This window comes from Chrysemys picta, chromosome 6 (assembly GCF_011386835.1).
Source record: "Chrysemys picta bellii isolate R12L10 chromosome 6, ASM1138683v2, whole genome shotgun sequence".
Classification (NCBI taxonomy): domain Eukaryota; kingdom Metazoa; phylum Chordata; order Testudines; family Emydidae; genus Chrysemys; species Chrysemys picta.
In genome coordinates, this window is record NC_088796.1 from 119424538 (window position 1) to 119440918 (window position 16381).

Consider the following 16381-nt stretch of genomic DNA (forward strand, 5'->3'; position numbering starts at 1 on the left):
CCGGGGGAGAGCTCTGGTGGTGGTGGTGATGATGAGGGGGGAAAAAACTACCCTGAACAAGGGGTGGTAGCTTTGTCACCAGGAGTGTGGCTCCCAGGATAAAGCGCTGTCTTTAGTGCTGAAAAGTGCCAGTAAAACTTTTGTGGTGGGTGTGTGTGTGGGGGGTGTGTGTGTGTTTTCACATCTCTGAACAACTAAAGTTTTAACGCTGAAAGTGGCAGTGTAGACATAGCCTTAGTCATTATATAATATTCAAACCAGTGGCATCCTTGACTGAGAACTTGCCATCATGTCTCTCTCTCTCTCCAAGCAACCTGCTATAAATCTTGCTTTGTAACTGTTGCTAGCTATTGTATAATAGTATAGTAGTTGTGCAAAAGCACGAGGGAACAATTGTTATCCCTCAAGATACTGGAGAAGGGTGGGGGAAGAGGGGAAGAAGTATGCCTGCTTTGGATAGCACAAATAGGGGTGGCACTTAAAGCTGGAAAACTTCCTTGTCCTTTTTATTTGCTTTCCTGTCTTTCTTTAATAGGAGTCTCATTTAGGCCAAATTGGTATTTAAAGAAAACCTATCCATATTTGTCACTTCCAGTAAAGAAGGATGTATAATATTATTGGCCTACATTACTCATGTACTAAACTGTCACATCTAATCTTAATCCATTTCATATGATATGGCCAGACTTTTGAAAAGTGACTAATGATCCTTATGTATCAGAGGGGTAGCAGTGTTAATCTGGATCTGTAAAAAGCCACAGAGTCCTGTGGCACCTTTAAGACTAACAGATGTATTGGAGCATAAGCTTTCGTGGGTGATCCTTGTGTTCCCTTTGTGTCACCTTAAAGGGGCCTGTTTTTTTAAGGCAGAAGCTCAGTTTTCTGACAATCAGGCCCTTTAGGGTGTCTCAAGTTAGGAACCCAAAATCACTAGTCACTTTTGAAACTCTTGACCTAGAGCTGAACTGAAGTATTTGGAGGTCTCTACCATCTCTTGGGGAGTCTTAATTCCTGTTGGTAAAACAGCTGTAATCCAGCCTCAATGCCTCTCCTTTTGGGTTAGACTTTCCAAAAGGGACAGGAATGTCCTCTGTACACTTAGAGGAGTTTCTGGTTGGAGAATGCGCTTTACTGAAAGCTATTTAAATCCATCATCTTTCAGATAGTGTCTCAAATTGCAAATGATTCTCCCCTCCCATGTCATCCCAGTCGTTGTCCTCTAAGCAAAAGAAGACTCCAGTGACTCAGATACTTAATGCAAAATGCTTTATTCTGTTCCAATGAAAGAAAATAATTCCACAAAGCATTGTACTGAGGGGAGGGGGAAACCTCTGCCCTCCCTGGAAGTTGTTTAGCATAGACAGGATTCACATGTTAACAATAAAAGACTTCCTCCTGCAAAGGAAGGGCCGGAGTCCTTGGAGTAGTGTTTTATATATTGGTGTCAAATGTTCCTATGGAAGTCAGAGCACTCTAAGTTGTGTAAGTAGGTCTTAATTGTTCTGCTAACTTGAAAATTTTAATGAATTAGCTTTTTATTGCTTCACAACCATCTGATGGCAGGATAGAGAACTATCTATGCTGCATGTGGGTTTGTATAGACCAGGGGTTCTCAAACTGGGGGTTGGGACCCTTCAGGGGTCACGACATCATTACAGGGGGGGTCGCGAGCTGTCAATCTCCACCCCAAACCCTGCCTGCCTCCAGCATTTATAATGGTGTTAAATATATTTAAAAGGGTGTTTTAATTTATTAGGGGGCTCGCACTCCGAGGCTTGCGACATGAAAGGGGTCACCAGTAAAAAAAAGTTTGAGACCCACTGGTATAGACTCTGGGGGAGTGGTAGCTGTTTCTAGCTACATAGAAATGTAAACAGCCCTTCAAAGAATAGAAGTATCCACACCAGGGGTCTCAAACTCAATTTACCTTGGGGCCAGTGCCAGTCCTCAAATCCTCCCAGCGGGCCAATAATGTCACTGAAGATGGTGTTCAGAAAAGAAAACGTTTATATTTATATTTTGAATTTCTTAGAAATAATAAAACTGTCATACAACTTTATACACTTCTTTGCCTGCCAGAGAGTTTTTAGTGTTTGCCAGACACCTGGCAATGCTTCAGTTCTGTCAGTTTGTTGATGTTTGGCCTCCGCGACTGAGCAGTTGCACACCTTGCTGCAATCCTGAAGGTGTCGTCGGATAGCTGTGTTCGGTATTGTGACTTGTTTATGTTCATTGTGGGGGGGGAAAAAGTGACGTTGCCTCCGTGGCTGACTTTGTCCGGCAACTAATGATGCTGCCACAAGGCTGACTCTGCCTGGCCACTAGTGATGGTATCTCTGTCCCTCTCCCCCAGCCAATGGCAGCTGCGGGGGGCGGCGCCTGCAGCAGACAGAGCCGGCAACGTGGTTGCATGCGTGTCTCCTCCGCGGGCCGCAGTGGGGAGGTTCTCTGGCTGCAGATGGCCCTTGGGCTGGGACTTTGAGACCCCTGATCCAGAGTGTTGATCTCTGGGATTTTCACTCCGGGACTGCTGTGTGAAGCGGAGTAGCTACTTGTTATCCCTTGGAATTTTTCTAAATCATTTAGCCCACTCCAGGTGAGGTGGGCCTGCCTCTCTGCAGCAGCTGTCAACTTCCGCTGGCCCTGCGGGAACTTCTGGGAAAGGGCAGATCCTCTGGGGCAAAAAGATGGCAGGATACTTGGGCTCCAAAGCTTCATTTTAAAGGCTGGACACTCTTGCCTCCTGACCCTTATTTTGTAGGGAAAAAAAACCCCAGTGGCTCAGTTACCTGTTAACCTCTACCAGTGACGTAGCTGCTGTCCTGGTTGACGGCCGCTCCCCAGCTGGAGGCAGCATGGGGATGCTGAACTGTCAGATGCTAGTGAGTGGCTTTTTGTTGGAAGCTACTGAACTGTCCCATGAGCTGACTCAGGATTTAAATGCACGTCTTCGAAGTTAAAAGGTGACTAGTGCATAGGCCCCCTTTGAGTTTGATTTGACGTTTTGCAGTGACCCAATACGCTACAGCAAGGTGTGCGTTCATGGTCTAGTCATCAACTCCTCCTGAGGCCGAAGGTCAAGTGCAAGAAATGAACACGCTGTTGTGACCCTAGGGTGTAGCTGCTGCAACTTAAATAAACTGCCTCCTGCATCCTGGCCCCAACAACTGGGATGAGGGGACATGGCGGTTGGGGGGCAGGTATCTCTAGTCAAGAGGGTAGGAATAAGGCACAAACAAGCTCTCCGTGAACGCTACTTGGCCAAAACATGGATTTAGGGTGTGTTGGGTCTTCTGGCAAAGGTGTGTTTTAAGAAGGGGCTTCAAGAAAGAAAAAGAGAAAGAAGGGAGTGCATAGTAGTAGACCAGGAAGGGGGTTCTAGATAGATGGGGCCACTTGGGAGAAGGGCATAAAAGAAACTTGGCTATTTCACAGTTAAAACTTTGAACTGTACTAGACAGAGATAGTTTAAGTCTGTGTTTTTGGTTTTTTTGTCTTCCTCCAGGATCTCAGTCTGCCCAATGGCACTCCTGTAGATACTTCCAGCCCAGCCTCCTCCTCCTCACTGCTCAACAGACTGCAGCTGGATGACGACTTGGATGGGGAAACTAGAGACCTCTTTGTCACTGTCGATGATCCCAAAAAACACATCTGTACAATGGAGACGTACATCACCTACAGGGTTACAACAAAGGTACCAGGCAACTTTTGAATGTGTTACCCTGAGAAAGGAAAGCACTTGGTATCTTTTGGGTGGTGGTTCCTTTTTGTGGGGGGGGAGAGGGGAAGGTCTCTTAAACTCCAGCACAGAAATAGCAACTTAATTTGTCCCTTTTTGTCAGTTAATGTGCCAAGGATGTGATTGCTTTCAATAGACTCATTGAAGTGTGGTGGTGGTGGTTGAAACTATGCAAAACTGTTAACATCATCCTAGATTTTATCTTTAGTGGCTTTTTAAAAAATTGGCTAACGGAGTTTTTTCAAGAAACCATTGACTAACTCTGCTAGACTGACTTTCATTAGTTTAAGAGTATCAGATAACCTCTTGTATAACCTGATTGAGGTGTATAGAATCCTGTTTCAAATATAACTCAATTTTCCTCTCTGTAGCAGAGAAATATTCCCTCACTGCTGTCTTCATAATCTCTCTTTTTCAGCCCTGTTCCTCCTATTATATTGCTTCTGCACTTGGGTGACAACTAAATGTCTCCATGTGCACTCTCCTCTGAATGCTGCTTAAAATTCACTCCTTTTCTGTAGTCTCCTCTGCTGTCCTAAATATTAGCCTTGCCTTTGCTTTTCCACATAGGGTCTTTGTGATGTGTTAGAGAGGTAATGGACAGTATTACATGAACTACTCATAACAAGTGTGGTCCTGGAATGCTCCTGACTGCAAGGAAAGAAGTGTATACTACGGAGTTCTCTCTCTATGTATAGCACATTCATTAGTCAGATGTCTATACGCTAGTGAGAAGAAAAATACACAGTTGGACTAAAAGATAATGGGAATAGAACCTTCTATAGGATTGAGAGGCAGACTGCTACGGGTGGGACAACAACTGGAATCTTCGCAGTTGTGTGACTCCCAAGAGTCAGCCAATCTATCTCCCAAATTATGGGTAGGATGTGTCCTTTGTGTGGCATGAAGATACCTAAACCAATACAGAACTATGGCTAGAGAAATGAAGGGAGCCATGCCTTCATGAGAAGGAGATGGCTAGGTGATCTGAAGAGGAGTTTTTGTATTTTTTTCTCTTTTCTCTTTTGGGGAACATCTTTGGCACTGCCTTTGGTACTTCAGTGGTGGCACTAAAAGGAAGGCATATGCTACTGGAAGTCACTGGGTTGTATGTGTAGAGGGGAAAAGCGTGGCCTTGCATTGACCACATAGACCACCTCAGAGCCAAAAAGCTTTTGCCAACTTTAAAGGGTATAGAAAGAGACTCCTTCACTTACCAATCAAAAGTATTGGCAGATGACAGCACAGGGTACCCTGTGCCCTTGATCTGTCTGCCAGTGACCAAAGACTACTCTGAGGACTAATCAATCAGTCTGATTTGTTATCTACTCCTTCTGTTAGAGGATAAATTTTTGGAATTAGTCTTAATATTTCCAGCTGAGGAGTCTCATGATTATTCCCTGTATACATGTATGGGCACAGCAAGATTTGAACGGAATAAACCAATCCCTTGAGAATTGTGTTTCCAAAACATAAAACAGCCACTAGGCTTGTTACTGTTGATCTTACTTTGAAGGCTCTGATACTGCCATGATGGGCAGCAGTATAAAACTCCGAGCAACAGAACTACCATCAGAGGCATCTCTAATATGGATGAGAAACTTGGTTTACCTGGCTGAAAGGCTAGCTAATGGAAATGCTACAAAAACATCAAACCCATATAGTTTCTGTACTTCAGCAGCACTCCAAGCTTTAAGTTTTAATTGCAAGTAGAAGGGTATTTACCTTCACTTTACTGATCATGTAGAGAAATGAAGCACAGAGCATGTGAGAGCTCCAAAGTCACGTAGGAAGCATGTGGGAACAGAACACAGATTTGATTCAGTCATGTGCTTTATTCCACGTGGCTGTGTCTGCAATCGCCGCCTTCTGCTCTCCAGCTAGTAAGTACAAACTTCCCTTAGGTAGTATACGCCTCACAAAGGACTTGTAAAAGCCATTCTTGCAACACCAGATTGATCTTTCTGCCTGGCGTTTATCTTGAAAAATTTAAGGCCTTGTCTACTGGAAAGACTAACTGGAGAACCTCTGAAACCTGAGGAGATGGAAACTGAAAGCTAAACGAAGCGGAATGGATATCTTAGATTGGTCAAACAATAATAATTTCTGCTAAAACTCCTTTTTTAAAATTCCAGTGCCTAATGGATTGTGGAGACAAAATGCCTCTTAAGAGTCAAAATCCTCATGCCTTCAGTTAGGGTGAAAGGTTTATAATGCACATTTTTGGGGATGGGAGAAAATGAGTCTGACCTCTAGTAAATCCAGGCTTGACCACCTTTCTGAGGCTTTAGAAAACAAAAAACAGCAAGCCTATCCCTTCTCTCTAGGTCATGGGGCAACCTTTCAGGCCTTTATGCACTATAGAGAAATAATGACCATGACACCAGATTTATAGACCCTCTGTAGGCCACCTTTCTGATACGTGTGTCCAAGAACAACCAGTGCTGCTCATACTGCAGAAAGTATTTGGGATACTAAAAATGCTCACAGTCCAGTGGTTTGAAAAACTAAACCAGACAGCTAGTTCTTATTATAGGAATTTCACTTTAGTGGTGAAGCTGATACATTGGAGGCTAGAGAGTTTGGCAAATAGAATTGTTCTAAACAAATCAAGCTGTGACTGTTACTAATTTAGAATGTGCTGGAGAGGAGTGTTTACCTTACTGATTTCTTTTTAATAACTTGCTAGTTAGAAGATGCCAAGGTGGCATAGATAGATAGATAGATGAACATGTTTTACTGCTTAGTTCTAGAATCTCCAGTATGTTTCTCTCCTCTAGCCTGACCAACTTATTGAGGTTGCTTAAAACTGACACTTACATGAATAACTATGTGCCAAGGGTTAAAATGTTCCCAGTGGTCTACTAGATAGCATGTGTGAACTGGAAAGTAAGCTGCATTTTACTGTGTCCTGGATAATAAAATCAGCATATTGATAGAATCATAGAAGATTAGGGTTGGAAGAGACTTCAGGAGGTCATCTAGTCCAGCACCCTGCTCAAAGCAGAACCAACCCCAACTAAATCATCCCAGCCAGGGCTTTGTCAATCTAGGCCTTAAAATCCTCTAAGGATGGAGGTTCCACCACCTCCCTATGTAATCCATTTCAGTGTTTCACCACCCTCCTAGGGAAATAGTTTTTTCCTAATATGCAACCTAGACCTCCCGCACTGCAACTTGAGACCATTGCTCCTTGTTCTGTCATCTGCCACCACCGAGAACAGCTGAGCTCCATCCTCTTTGGAACCCCCTTCAGGTATTTGAAGGCTGCTATCAAATCCCACCCCCCATTCTTCTCTTCTGCAGCCTAAATAAACCCGGTTCCCTCAGCCTCTCCTCATAAGTCATGTGCCCCAGCCCCCTGATCATTTTCGTTGCCCTCCGCTGGACTCTCCAATTTGTCCACATACTTTCTGTAGTAGTGGGGGTGGGGGGCAAAACTGAACGCAATACTCCAGATGTGGCCTCACCAGTGCCAAATAGAGGGGAATAATCACTTCCCTTGATCTGCTGGCAGTGTTCCTACTAATGCAGCCCGATATGCTGTTTGCCTTCTTGGCAACAAGGGCATACTGTCGACTCATATCCAGCTTCTTGTCCACTGTAATCCCCAGGTCCTTTTCTGCAGAACTACTGCTTAGCCAGTCGGTGCCCAGCCTGTAGCAGTGCATGAGATTCTTCAGTCCTAAAGGCAAGACTCTGTGCTTGTCCTTGTTGAACCTCATCAGATTTCTTTTGGCCCAATCCTCCAATTTGTCTACGTCACTCTGGACCCTATCCCTACCCTCCAACGTATCTACTCCCCCCCCCCCCCCCCAGCTTCCTATCATCCGCAAACTTGCTGAGGGTGTAATCCATCCCATCATCCAGATCATTAATGAAGATGTTGAACAAAACTGGCCCCAGGACTGACCCCTGGGGCCCTCCACTTGATACCAGCTGCCAACTAGACGTCGAGCCGTTGATCGCTGTCCATATCGGGTTGATCAGGCGTGACTTGCCCTTGATGAATCCATGTTGATTGTTCCTGATCACCTTCCTCTCATACAAGTGCTTCAAAATGGTTTCCTTGTGGACCTGCTCCACGATTTTTCCAGGGACTGAGGTGAGGCTGACCGGTCTGTAGTTCCTCAGGTTTTCCTTCTTCCCTTTTTCTAAAGATGGGTACTAATTTGCCTTTTTCTAATTGTCTGGGACCTCCCCTGATCGCCACGAGTTTTCAAAGATAATGGCCAATGGCTCTGCAATCACATCAGCCAATTCCCTCAGCACCCTCAGATGCATTGGATCCAGCCCCATGGACTTGTGCATGTCCAGCTTTTCTGAATAGGCTTAACCTGTTTCCATCACTGAGGGCTGCTCACCTGCTCCCCATACTCTGCTGCCCAACAGGCCAGAGCTGGAAGAAAAAAAAATAGCACTTTAAAACTGAGCTGGTGTGAGTGATTATATTAAATATCCTCTTGGGGTAAATGGAATGTGGCTGGAAAGCCTGTGTTTTGTGTACAGGACATGTACAGCTAATTACTGTCATAAAGTAGCCTTGACCTTGGCAGAACTATAATCCTAAAGACAATGACTTAATCATAATTGACCATAGGGGATAGTTGGAGACTGCATCTCTAGGTCTGTCCACTTTCTGACAATGAAAACTGACTGAACTAAAACTATTCCAGCTAATGCTGTTGTCAAGATGACACATTGATCTGATCTCTTCCAGTCTGGGAAAGTTTGTCTAGTTAAAACCATATATTCATTAGAATGTTTTTAAAAAGTATGTTAGGAGAGGCACTTAAAATTTGCCACAGACATGAATGGGAATAGGGTATGAACAGAAAGAATAGTCCTTAAAAGTGGAAAACGAAAGTTAGCCTGTCCTGAATGGGTTCTTGTGTCCACTAAAAGTGCAACCATCGGCTTATCCCAGTGCTCTTATAGAGCTTAGATCTTGTCCTGATATGTATAGATTCCTGGCCCCCTGAGATGTGTCCCTGTTGCCTAGTGTCAGAATGCCATGATGAATGTGCTACAGGGCATATCCTCTCTCTCCGCGCCCCCCCTCCCCATCCACACCAGTATTGGGAGAGAAGTCCACACACCTGTTAGTTTTAAAAGACCTTCAATCTCCTGGAATGTCCCATTGTAGACACCACTCGGGAATGGCAAGCTCCTAGGAATGTGGAACTGGAAGGGACCGCCTAGGTCTTCGAGTCCGGTCCCCTCCTATCGCAGGCAACCCTATTTTCTCCCACTTATGTAAGGTTGGGTTGAGCCTTTGAATCCTCTTCAAAGTATCCCTTGTATCCCTGTACTAAGAGGAGCATTTCTAGTTTCTCAAATATAAAACAGGTGGCTGGTCAAGCTTAAACACTTAATTTGTTCTGAAAGCTTATTCTTCACTACCCAGTGATGGTCAGGACATTCTACTACTATCTTGTCTTGCTGTGTTAATATGCTGAATTTTGTTAGTATTCATCAAAGGACAAAGCCTGCCATCCCAAACACACAGTAGAAGCTGCAGGAATATCTTTCTGGGGCCTTGGCTACACTTGCAAGTTAGAGTGCATTAAAACAGCCCCCGGCGCCCTAACTCCTGAGGGGTCCGTACTGGCAAGGCACGTAGAGCACCTGGACTCTGCAGCTGGAGCGCTCCTGGTAATCCATCTCCAAGAGAAGCATAAAGCTTTCTGCGCCCTGGCTGAAACGCCCAGGCATCAGTGTGGATGAGGTGTTGCGTTACTGCCACTTGACTTCAAGGGATTATGGGATGTTTCCGGAGGCCAATCACAGAGCAGACGTGCGGCTATCCCCTTTGAAAGCTCTGTTTCTGACAGCTGGCATGCTTATCTGCTCTGGGACAAACTAATGGGACAACCATTACTGTGGAATGCTCCTGCTGCAGAGGTGTGGGGGGGGGGCCTGCTGTTGGGGTTTTCCCCCTGCTGCTGTCTGAATTTACAAGAGCATGCTGACACCCTCTCTGCCCCCCAAATCAGTCTCTCCCCCATACACACAACACACTCCCTGTCACACTCCACCCCCCCCCATTTGAAAAGCATGCTGCAGCCACTTGCACACTGGGATGGCTACCACAATGCACTGCTCTCTGTGGCGTTGCAAGAGCTGCTAATGTGGCCACACCACTGCGCTTGCAGCTGACAGCGTGAACACACGGCAGCGTTTTCCCTGCTGTGGTCTCCGAGGGCTGGTTTAACTCCCGGCGCTCTACTTCTGCAAGCGTAGCCATGCTCTAGCTTCTTTACTGTTCTTCCTACCCGCTTTCCTCCGCACATAAACAAGGGACCCTCTCCTGTGTAATTCTCCAACTGGTGTTTAATCAGTGAGCTGCAAATACATCTGGTCTTCCAAAGCCATGAAACAGAACAAATGACCTCTGATGCCACTGAGTGAGGCATCAGATGCCAACCAATGGGGGGGGGGGGGGCAGTCAGAATGCATGAACTTCATCTGAAATTTTAAGCATCATGGCTTCTGTGAGGGGTGTGTGGTTTTTTTTTTTTTTTATTAAAGGCTTTCACCCATTCAGACTCTCTACCTGTGGAACAATTAATGTAGCAGCTGCAGAACTGTTGCAAAGTCTCCAAGTATAACTTGCAAATCCTAAACAATTTAAGATGAGCTCCCAGTGTAATGCTGTGGCAGAGAGAGCCAATGGATATATAAATGGAGAAGGAGGGGGATAAGAACAGGTGCATGTTTTTTGCTTTTGTTTTGGTTTTTCTTTTAAATCTCTGCATATGGAGTTGGTGAGACTGATGCTGGAATACAGCATCCAGTTCTGGTATACACTTGAAACAATTGAAGAGGGGGAAACGAAGAGCCACAAGTGCTTGTGTGTCTTACTGTGAGGCTGAAAGAGCTCAATCTGTTTGCCTTCTCAAAGATTGAGAGGTGACTTGTTTACAGTGTAGAAAGTACATTCATAGGGAGAAAACATGAGGCCTTAAAGGGCTCTCTAACATAGAAGAGAAAGGTATAACAAAAACAGAAGCTAACACCAGACACAGGGCACACACTGGTGGATTCTCAGTCTCATGCTGTCCTCAAATCAAGAGCAGATGGTTGGACACTAGTTACTGGACAAAATAAAAAGTTAACTGGATGAAATTCTGTGGCCTGTGTGATACAGGAAGTCAGACAAGGTGACCGAACGATCTTGTCTGGCCTTAAAATCTATGCATTACCGCGGTGCTCTCAGACATAGCCTGGGACTTTTTCCATCTGACTCTTGTCAAATGGAACTTACTGACACCATGTAAATGTGTATCCCAATGGCACGTCCAACACTCTTCTCTTTGAAATGATTCAGTCTGCAGGCTCTTCAGTGGGGGTTTCTGTACTCTGTCACATGTGGTAGCCAAATAGGCTATGGCTTCTAGTTTCTCCTTTGGTAGCCATTCTTTTCTCATCAGGACATTGAGTTTCTGTTGGAAGATTAGTGAAGTTACGAGGGCCCTCTGCCTTACAACCCAAGGGACTCACGAGATAGTTGAGCTCTTAGCGCACGCATACCAAAGCCATGCACTGATCAGTGCCTGGGAGCTGGGACTTGTGAATAGTCTGGTAGATGCTGTACGAGCAACTCCTGGCTTGCTTACTTGGCTGCAGCCTATCTAAGGAACATACTCTCTGCATTATCTATTTGTAGTTTTCCTCCAATGAAATTAAACTTGGAGGTTTTGCAGCGAGGAGTTTCTCTGGTTCAGGGTATTCCTTGCCCTTCCTGTCAATGCCTTCTTCATTAGTGGTTATCTGGAAATTGAGTCTAGCTCCAGAATACTACAAAATTATGGCTTGAGTCAGAATTGGTTTTGGTGCTCACTTCATTTTGGAGAAATGTCTGCCCAAGGACTGTTACATTGAGCGATGGTTTTAAGTTAGCTAATTTCTCAGCCTTGCCTAGAAATGAGACTGTACTAAACCTGGGGCTTTGGCAGAGCCCAGCAATGACACACGCATGTTCTCGCCCACGATTAATCTGTCTCTTGAGTAAACAAGTCATGAGTAATCTTGGTGGGTTTTTTTAATCTTCTGTTGCTAAAAGTATTTCGCTCTCTTGGCATGAGAGAAGATTTCATGCAATTTCCCCTCAAATGTGTACATTTCAGTGGGTTTTTTTTAATACTAACTTCTCCGCCCCACACATTTCCCCTTGAGGAAATGTTCTGCTCTGCTAACTCGAAGTAGATCTTCAATAGAACACTTATCTGAATAACTAAACTGAGTGGGTTTCCAAATATTTTTATCCGTGATACTTACTTCCATGGCCTGAAGCGGAAAAATACTTTTTGCTCCCATACTCCCATTCCAAGGACTCAATTTGAGGCATGAATTCTGATTGCCAGCCTTGTTTTTCTTCCTTGTTTAAGGTAACTAGGCCACTTTTGCTATATGCTCTAAAATAAAAAGGAAAGCTTTGTTTAATGTATATCTCTTAACATTTTCATTCATTTTCTAGGGGATACTGTCTAATCTCTTTTGTTACGATTTCCAGACCACACGGGCGGAGTTTGACTTGCCAGAATACTCCGTACGCCGACGGTACCAGGACTTTGACTGGTTGAGGAATAAGCTGGAGGAATCTCAGCCAACGCATCTCATTCCCGTATGTAGTAAGCCAGGGTCAGCTGTTGCTGAACACTTGTATACTCAGAATGTCTGCTTAAAAAAAGTGAATCTTCTGGTTGTTCGGCAGTTATGGATTCAAGGTGTGTAAAAATGCAAAGCTTCATTCTATTCTTGTCTTCTAAAGTGGAATGTTCTAACTTTAGAAAGCAAAGCAGCACAGAAGGGGCTTATCCTGATCTGTCCCAGCCAGCTTTGAAATTTTATGGATCTTAAATGCCAAGTGCTTGCCCATATGATGCAGCCTAAACCACTAAAGGTCACTCAGGTTTAACTCCGGTTGAAAGGACACCAGTGGAGGGGGCATCTTCCTAGTTTCCCTTATAACATGACACATGTTTAGCCATTTTGTTGGTTCCCCACCCTATTCTGTTTGCCCAACTGTTGGCTTCCAACAGCACTGTCCATTGCCAATGCATTCTCTCTCTGGCATCACTCCTCCAGGTTTCCTTTGAGTGGGAACACCCTTCCCTATGACGTACTTAGTTCTAATATCTAGTATTTAAACTACATGCTCTCTGATTTGCATGTGTAAGGGGTTATAAAGAAAACTCCCTACTCACTCTGTTCGGGCTATTCATGCTATTTGGAGGACTCCTCTTACAGGGAAAGGAACTGACCGTTCCAAATTTTTAGAGGAGGCCTGTGGCTTGATCAGTTGTGTGCATTCACTGCTTGAGCAGACAGCTGGGCCTCTGTCCACTGAAAACTTGGCTAAATAAGGCCCTACATAATTATCCCTCTCTCTGCAACTGACAGCCTTGTTGCTGTGTGTGTGTGTGTGTGTGTGGACGGGGGGGGTCTGAAAGGATTGGTGTCTCCTTTCTTCCTCTTAACATAATAGCTGGTTTTCACTCTGGGCCTTTGAGGATTATAAGTAAGGTTGCATGAACTCCTGACTGGCCACAGGGCAGACTGATGTAAAACATTACTCTTGGTGTGTATAAGGCACAGTTAGCAATGTGTGTTCCCATGTGCTTTGTTACTCGTAGACTTTAAAGGGAAATCCTCCTGTGTAAGATGCTGAGTGGTCCTTTGTGTACCTAGGAAAGCTTGCTTGTGAAGAGGCTTTCCTTCTGATTATTTCCTGTCTTTAAATAGTAGTAAACTAGAGGGGAGCCGATATCTAAAGGGCCACTAGAACCACTCCTTACATCCATTATGTGATACCTCTATCTGGACAATGAACTAAAATACCAACTGTTTAACTAGATTAAAAAAATCCATCCATCTCTTTTGCACCTTTTTGTTTTTAATTCAAAGCACTAGAATAATGCAAAGAAAATCTGGCTATATTGTATTGCATTTGGGACCAGTACTGGCAAACCTGCATCACTCCTCCGCCTACTCTTCCTGGGGCCATCTGCGACTCCCCCAATGCTACTGTGGTGTGAAAATCATGTTCAAGTACTGGGCACGTTGCAGATCATCCTGCGGCTCTTCTTGTTTTTAGCAGTAAATCTTAATTTGCTGTTCCCCTAACCCCCTTTACGAACGGTCACTATTTCTGGACACACAATCTGCATCCCCTTGGTACTGAACAACCTTGGCTTCAGAGTTCAGGGCAGAAAAAAAAAGGGGGGGGGAAAGGCCTCATGCTGAACCATCAAGAAGCATGAGGCTTGCCCGAAAAAGCACTCAATCGTATTCGAAGTCGACTTGATTTCACTTCCCCAAGTGCTTGTCTGGGAATATGAAGCCAGATAAACTTTCCCTGATAGTAAGAGTGCAGTTGGGACTAAGTCAGCTACGAAGAGGGATAAAATTTTTCCAAATTGGATACAGAGAACTACTGTATATGGTGATGGTCACTCAGCTGCTCCTACACTGGATTCCCTAGCCGCAATATAGTAGCAAAAAATCTTTCAGCCATTCCCTCGAGGTGAGTTCAGTGTCGGAACGTAGCTCGGGGGGGGGGGGGGGGCAGGAGGCAACAGCACTCAGTGATGATTTTAGTGTGCGCACAGAATGATTTTAGTGTGGTGGTTTTTTGCTCAGGATACAAAGGCGTCTATCCTTCATGTGTCATTGCCCTCTTGATGGAATTCTAAGTGTGGGTGATTATTGTAGGCCTTCAGAAAGGAGTGACAAAGGATAAAACAACAAACATTAATTAGGGTGACCACGCTGGGGTCAAACCTGGGATGCTGGCTGGGTGTGCTGACAGCTGGGGGTGTAAGGGGGCTCATCAGGGTAGAAGGGTCGCTCCTCTCTGCCAAAGGCTTCTTAGCCAGGTTTTCCCTTCTACAAGGCAACCAGCCACCTACTGTCTTGAGTTCTGTGTTCTGCCCTTAGTCTCATGCATTCTTTCCTCCCTCTCTGCCTGTATGTAATGCCCAAAGCCCAACTGTCCCCCTCGGCTGCCAGTCTCCTGATTCTAACTAGACCTGCACAGACATACCATATTATGGGGCACTCTAAATCCTGTAGTATCTCACCCTTGGCCTTCCAGGGCTTTTGAGCCCAAATGTAGTGTGTTGCCACTAGCCCTCTGATTTATTGTAGGCATGTGTTAAGTGGCACAACAGCAGAGGGACCACATAGAATCATAGAATATCAGAGTTGGAAGGGACCTCAAGAGGTCATCTAGTCCAACCCCCTGCTCAAAGCAGGACCAATTCCCAGCTAAATCATCCCAGCCAGGGCTTTGTCAAGCCGGGCCTTAAAAACCTCCAAGGAAGGAGACTCCACCACCTCCCTAGGTAACGCATTCCAGTGTTTCACCACCCTCCTAGTGAAATAGTTTTTCCTGATATCCAACCTGGACTTCCCCCACCGCAACTTGAGACCATTGCTCCTTGTTCTGTCATCTGCCACCACTGAGAACAGCCGAGCTCCATCCTCTTTGGAACCCCCCTTCAGGTAGTTGAAGGCTGCTATCAAATCCCCCCTCATTCTTCTCTTCTGGAGACTAAACAATCCCAGTTCTCTCAGCCTCTCCTCATAAGTCATGTGCTCCAGACCCCTAATCATTTTTGTTGCCCTCCGCTGGACTCTTTCCAATTTTTCCACATCCTTCTTGTAGTGTGGGGCCCAAAACTGGACACAGTATTCCAGATGAGGCCTCACCAATGTCGAATAAAGGGGAACGATCACGTTCCTCGATCTGCTGGCAATGCCCCTACTTATACAGCCCAAAATGCCGTTAGCCTTCTTGGCAACAAGAGCACACTGTTGACTCATATCCAGCTTCTCGTCCACTGTGACCCCTAGGTCCTTTTCAGCAGAACTGCTACCTAGCCATTCGGTCCCTAGTCTGTAGCAGTGCATGGGATTCTTCCGTCCTAAGTGCAGGACTCTGCACTTGTCCTTGTTGAACCTCATCAGGTTTTTTTCTGCCCAATCCTCTAATTTGTCTAGGTCCCTCTGTATCCGATCCCTACCCTCTAGTGTATCTACCACGCCTCCTAGTTTAGTGTCATCTGCAAACTTGCTGAGAGTGCAGTCCACACCATCCTCCAGATCATTAATAAAGATATTAAACAAAACCGGCCCCAGGACCGACCCTTGGGGCACTCCACTTGAAACCGGCTGCCAATTAGACATGGAGCCATTGATCACTACCCGTTGAGCCCGACGATCTAGCCAGCTTTCTATCCACCTTACAGTCCATTCATCCAGCCCATACTTCTTTAATTTGGTGACAAGAATACAGTGGGAGACAGTATCAAAAGCTTTGCTAAAGTCAAGAAATAACACATCCACTGCTTCCCCTCATCCACAGAGCCAGTTATCTCATCATAGAAGGCAATTACATGAAATTGGAGTGGGAGGAAACCCTTGGATGGGTTTGTGTTTATCCCACAATTGCTGCACTTTCTCTCCTCTGCCTTAGGGCTTACCTCGTGGCTGGGTGATGTGCTGGGTTCCTTCTTTGTGCAGCTGCCTGTGATGGAATCTAGGGTTTCACAGCTCAGGTGGCAGATTCTCAGAGTATTCCAGCATATGTCAAGAGAAGACCTCTGAAAGCAAACAAGGCCGTGTGGTACAGTGTAG

The 16381-nt window shown here is 45.2% G+C and overlaps 1 protein-coding gene across 4 annotated transcripts in view; it reads left to right on the forward strand.

Moving 5' to 3' along the window:
• The window catches only part of SNX30 (sorting nexin family member 30), a 582715-nt gene that overhangs the window by 533628 nt on the left and 32706 nt on the right, over positions 1–16381 (forward strand). For all 4 annotated transcript variants that reach the window (XM_065550562.1, XM_065550561.1, XM_005292158.5 and 1 more), the window contains exons 2-3: positions 3506–3694; positions 12255–12365. In XM_065550562.1, the coding sequence (XP_065406634.1) occupies positions 3506–3694; positions 12255–12365 (300 nt within the window). The remainder of the gene's footprint in view (positions 1–3505; positions 3695–12254; positions 12366–16381) is intronic.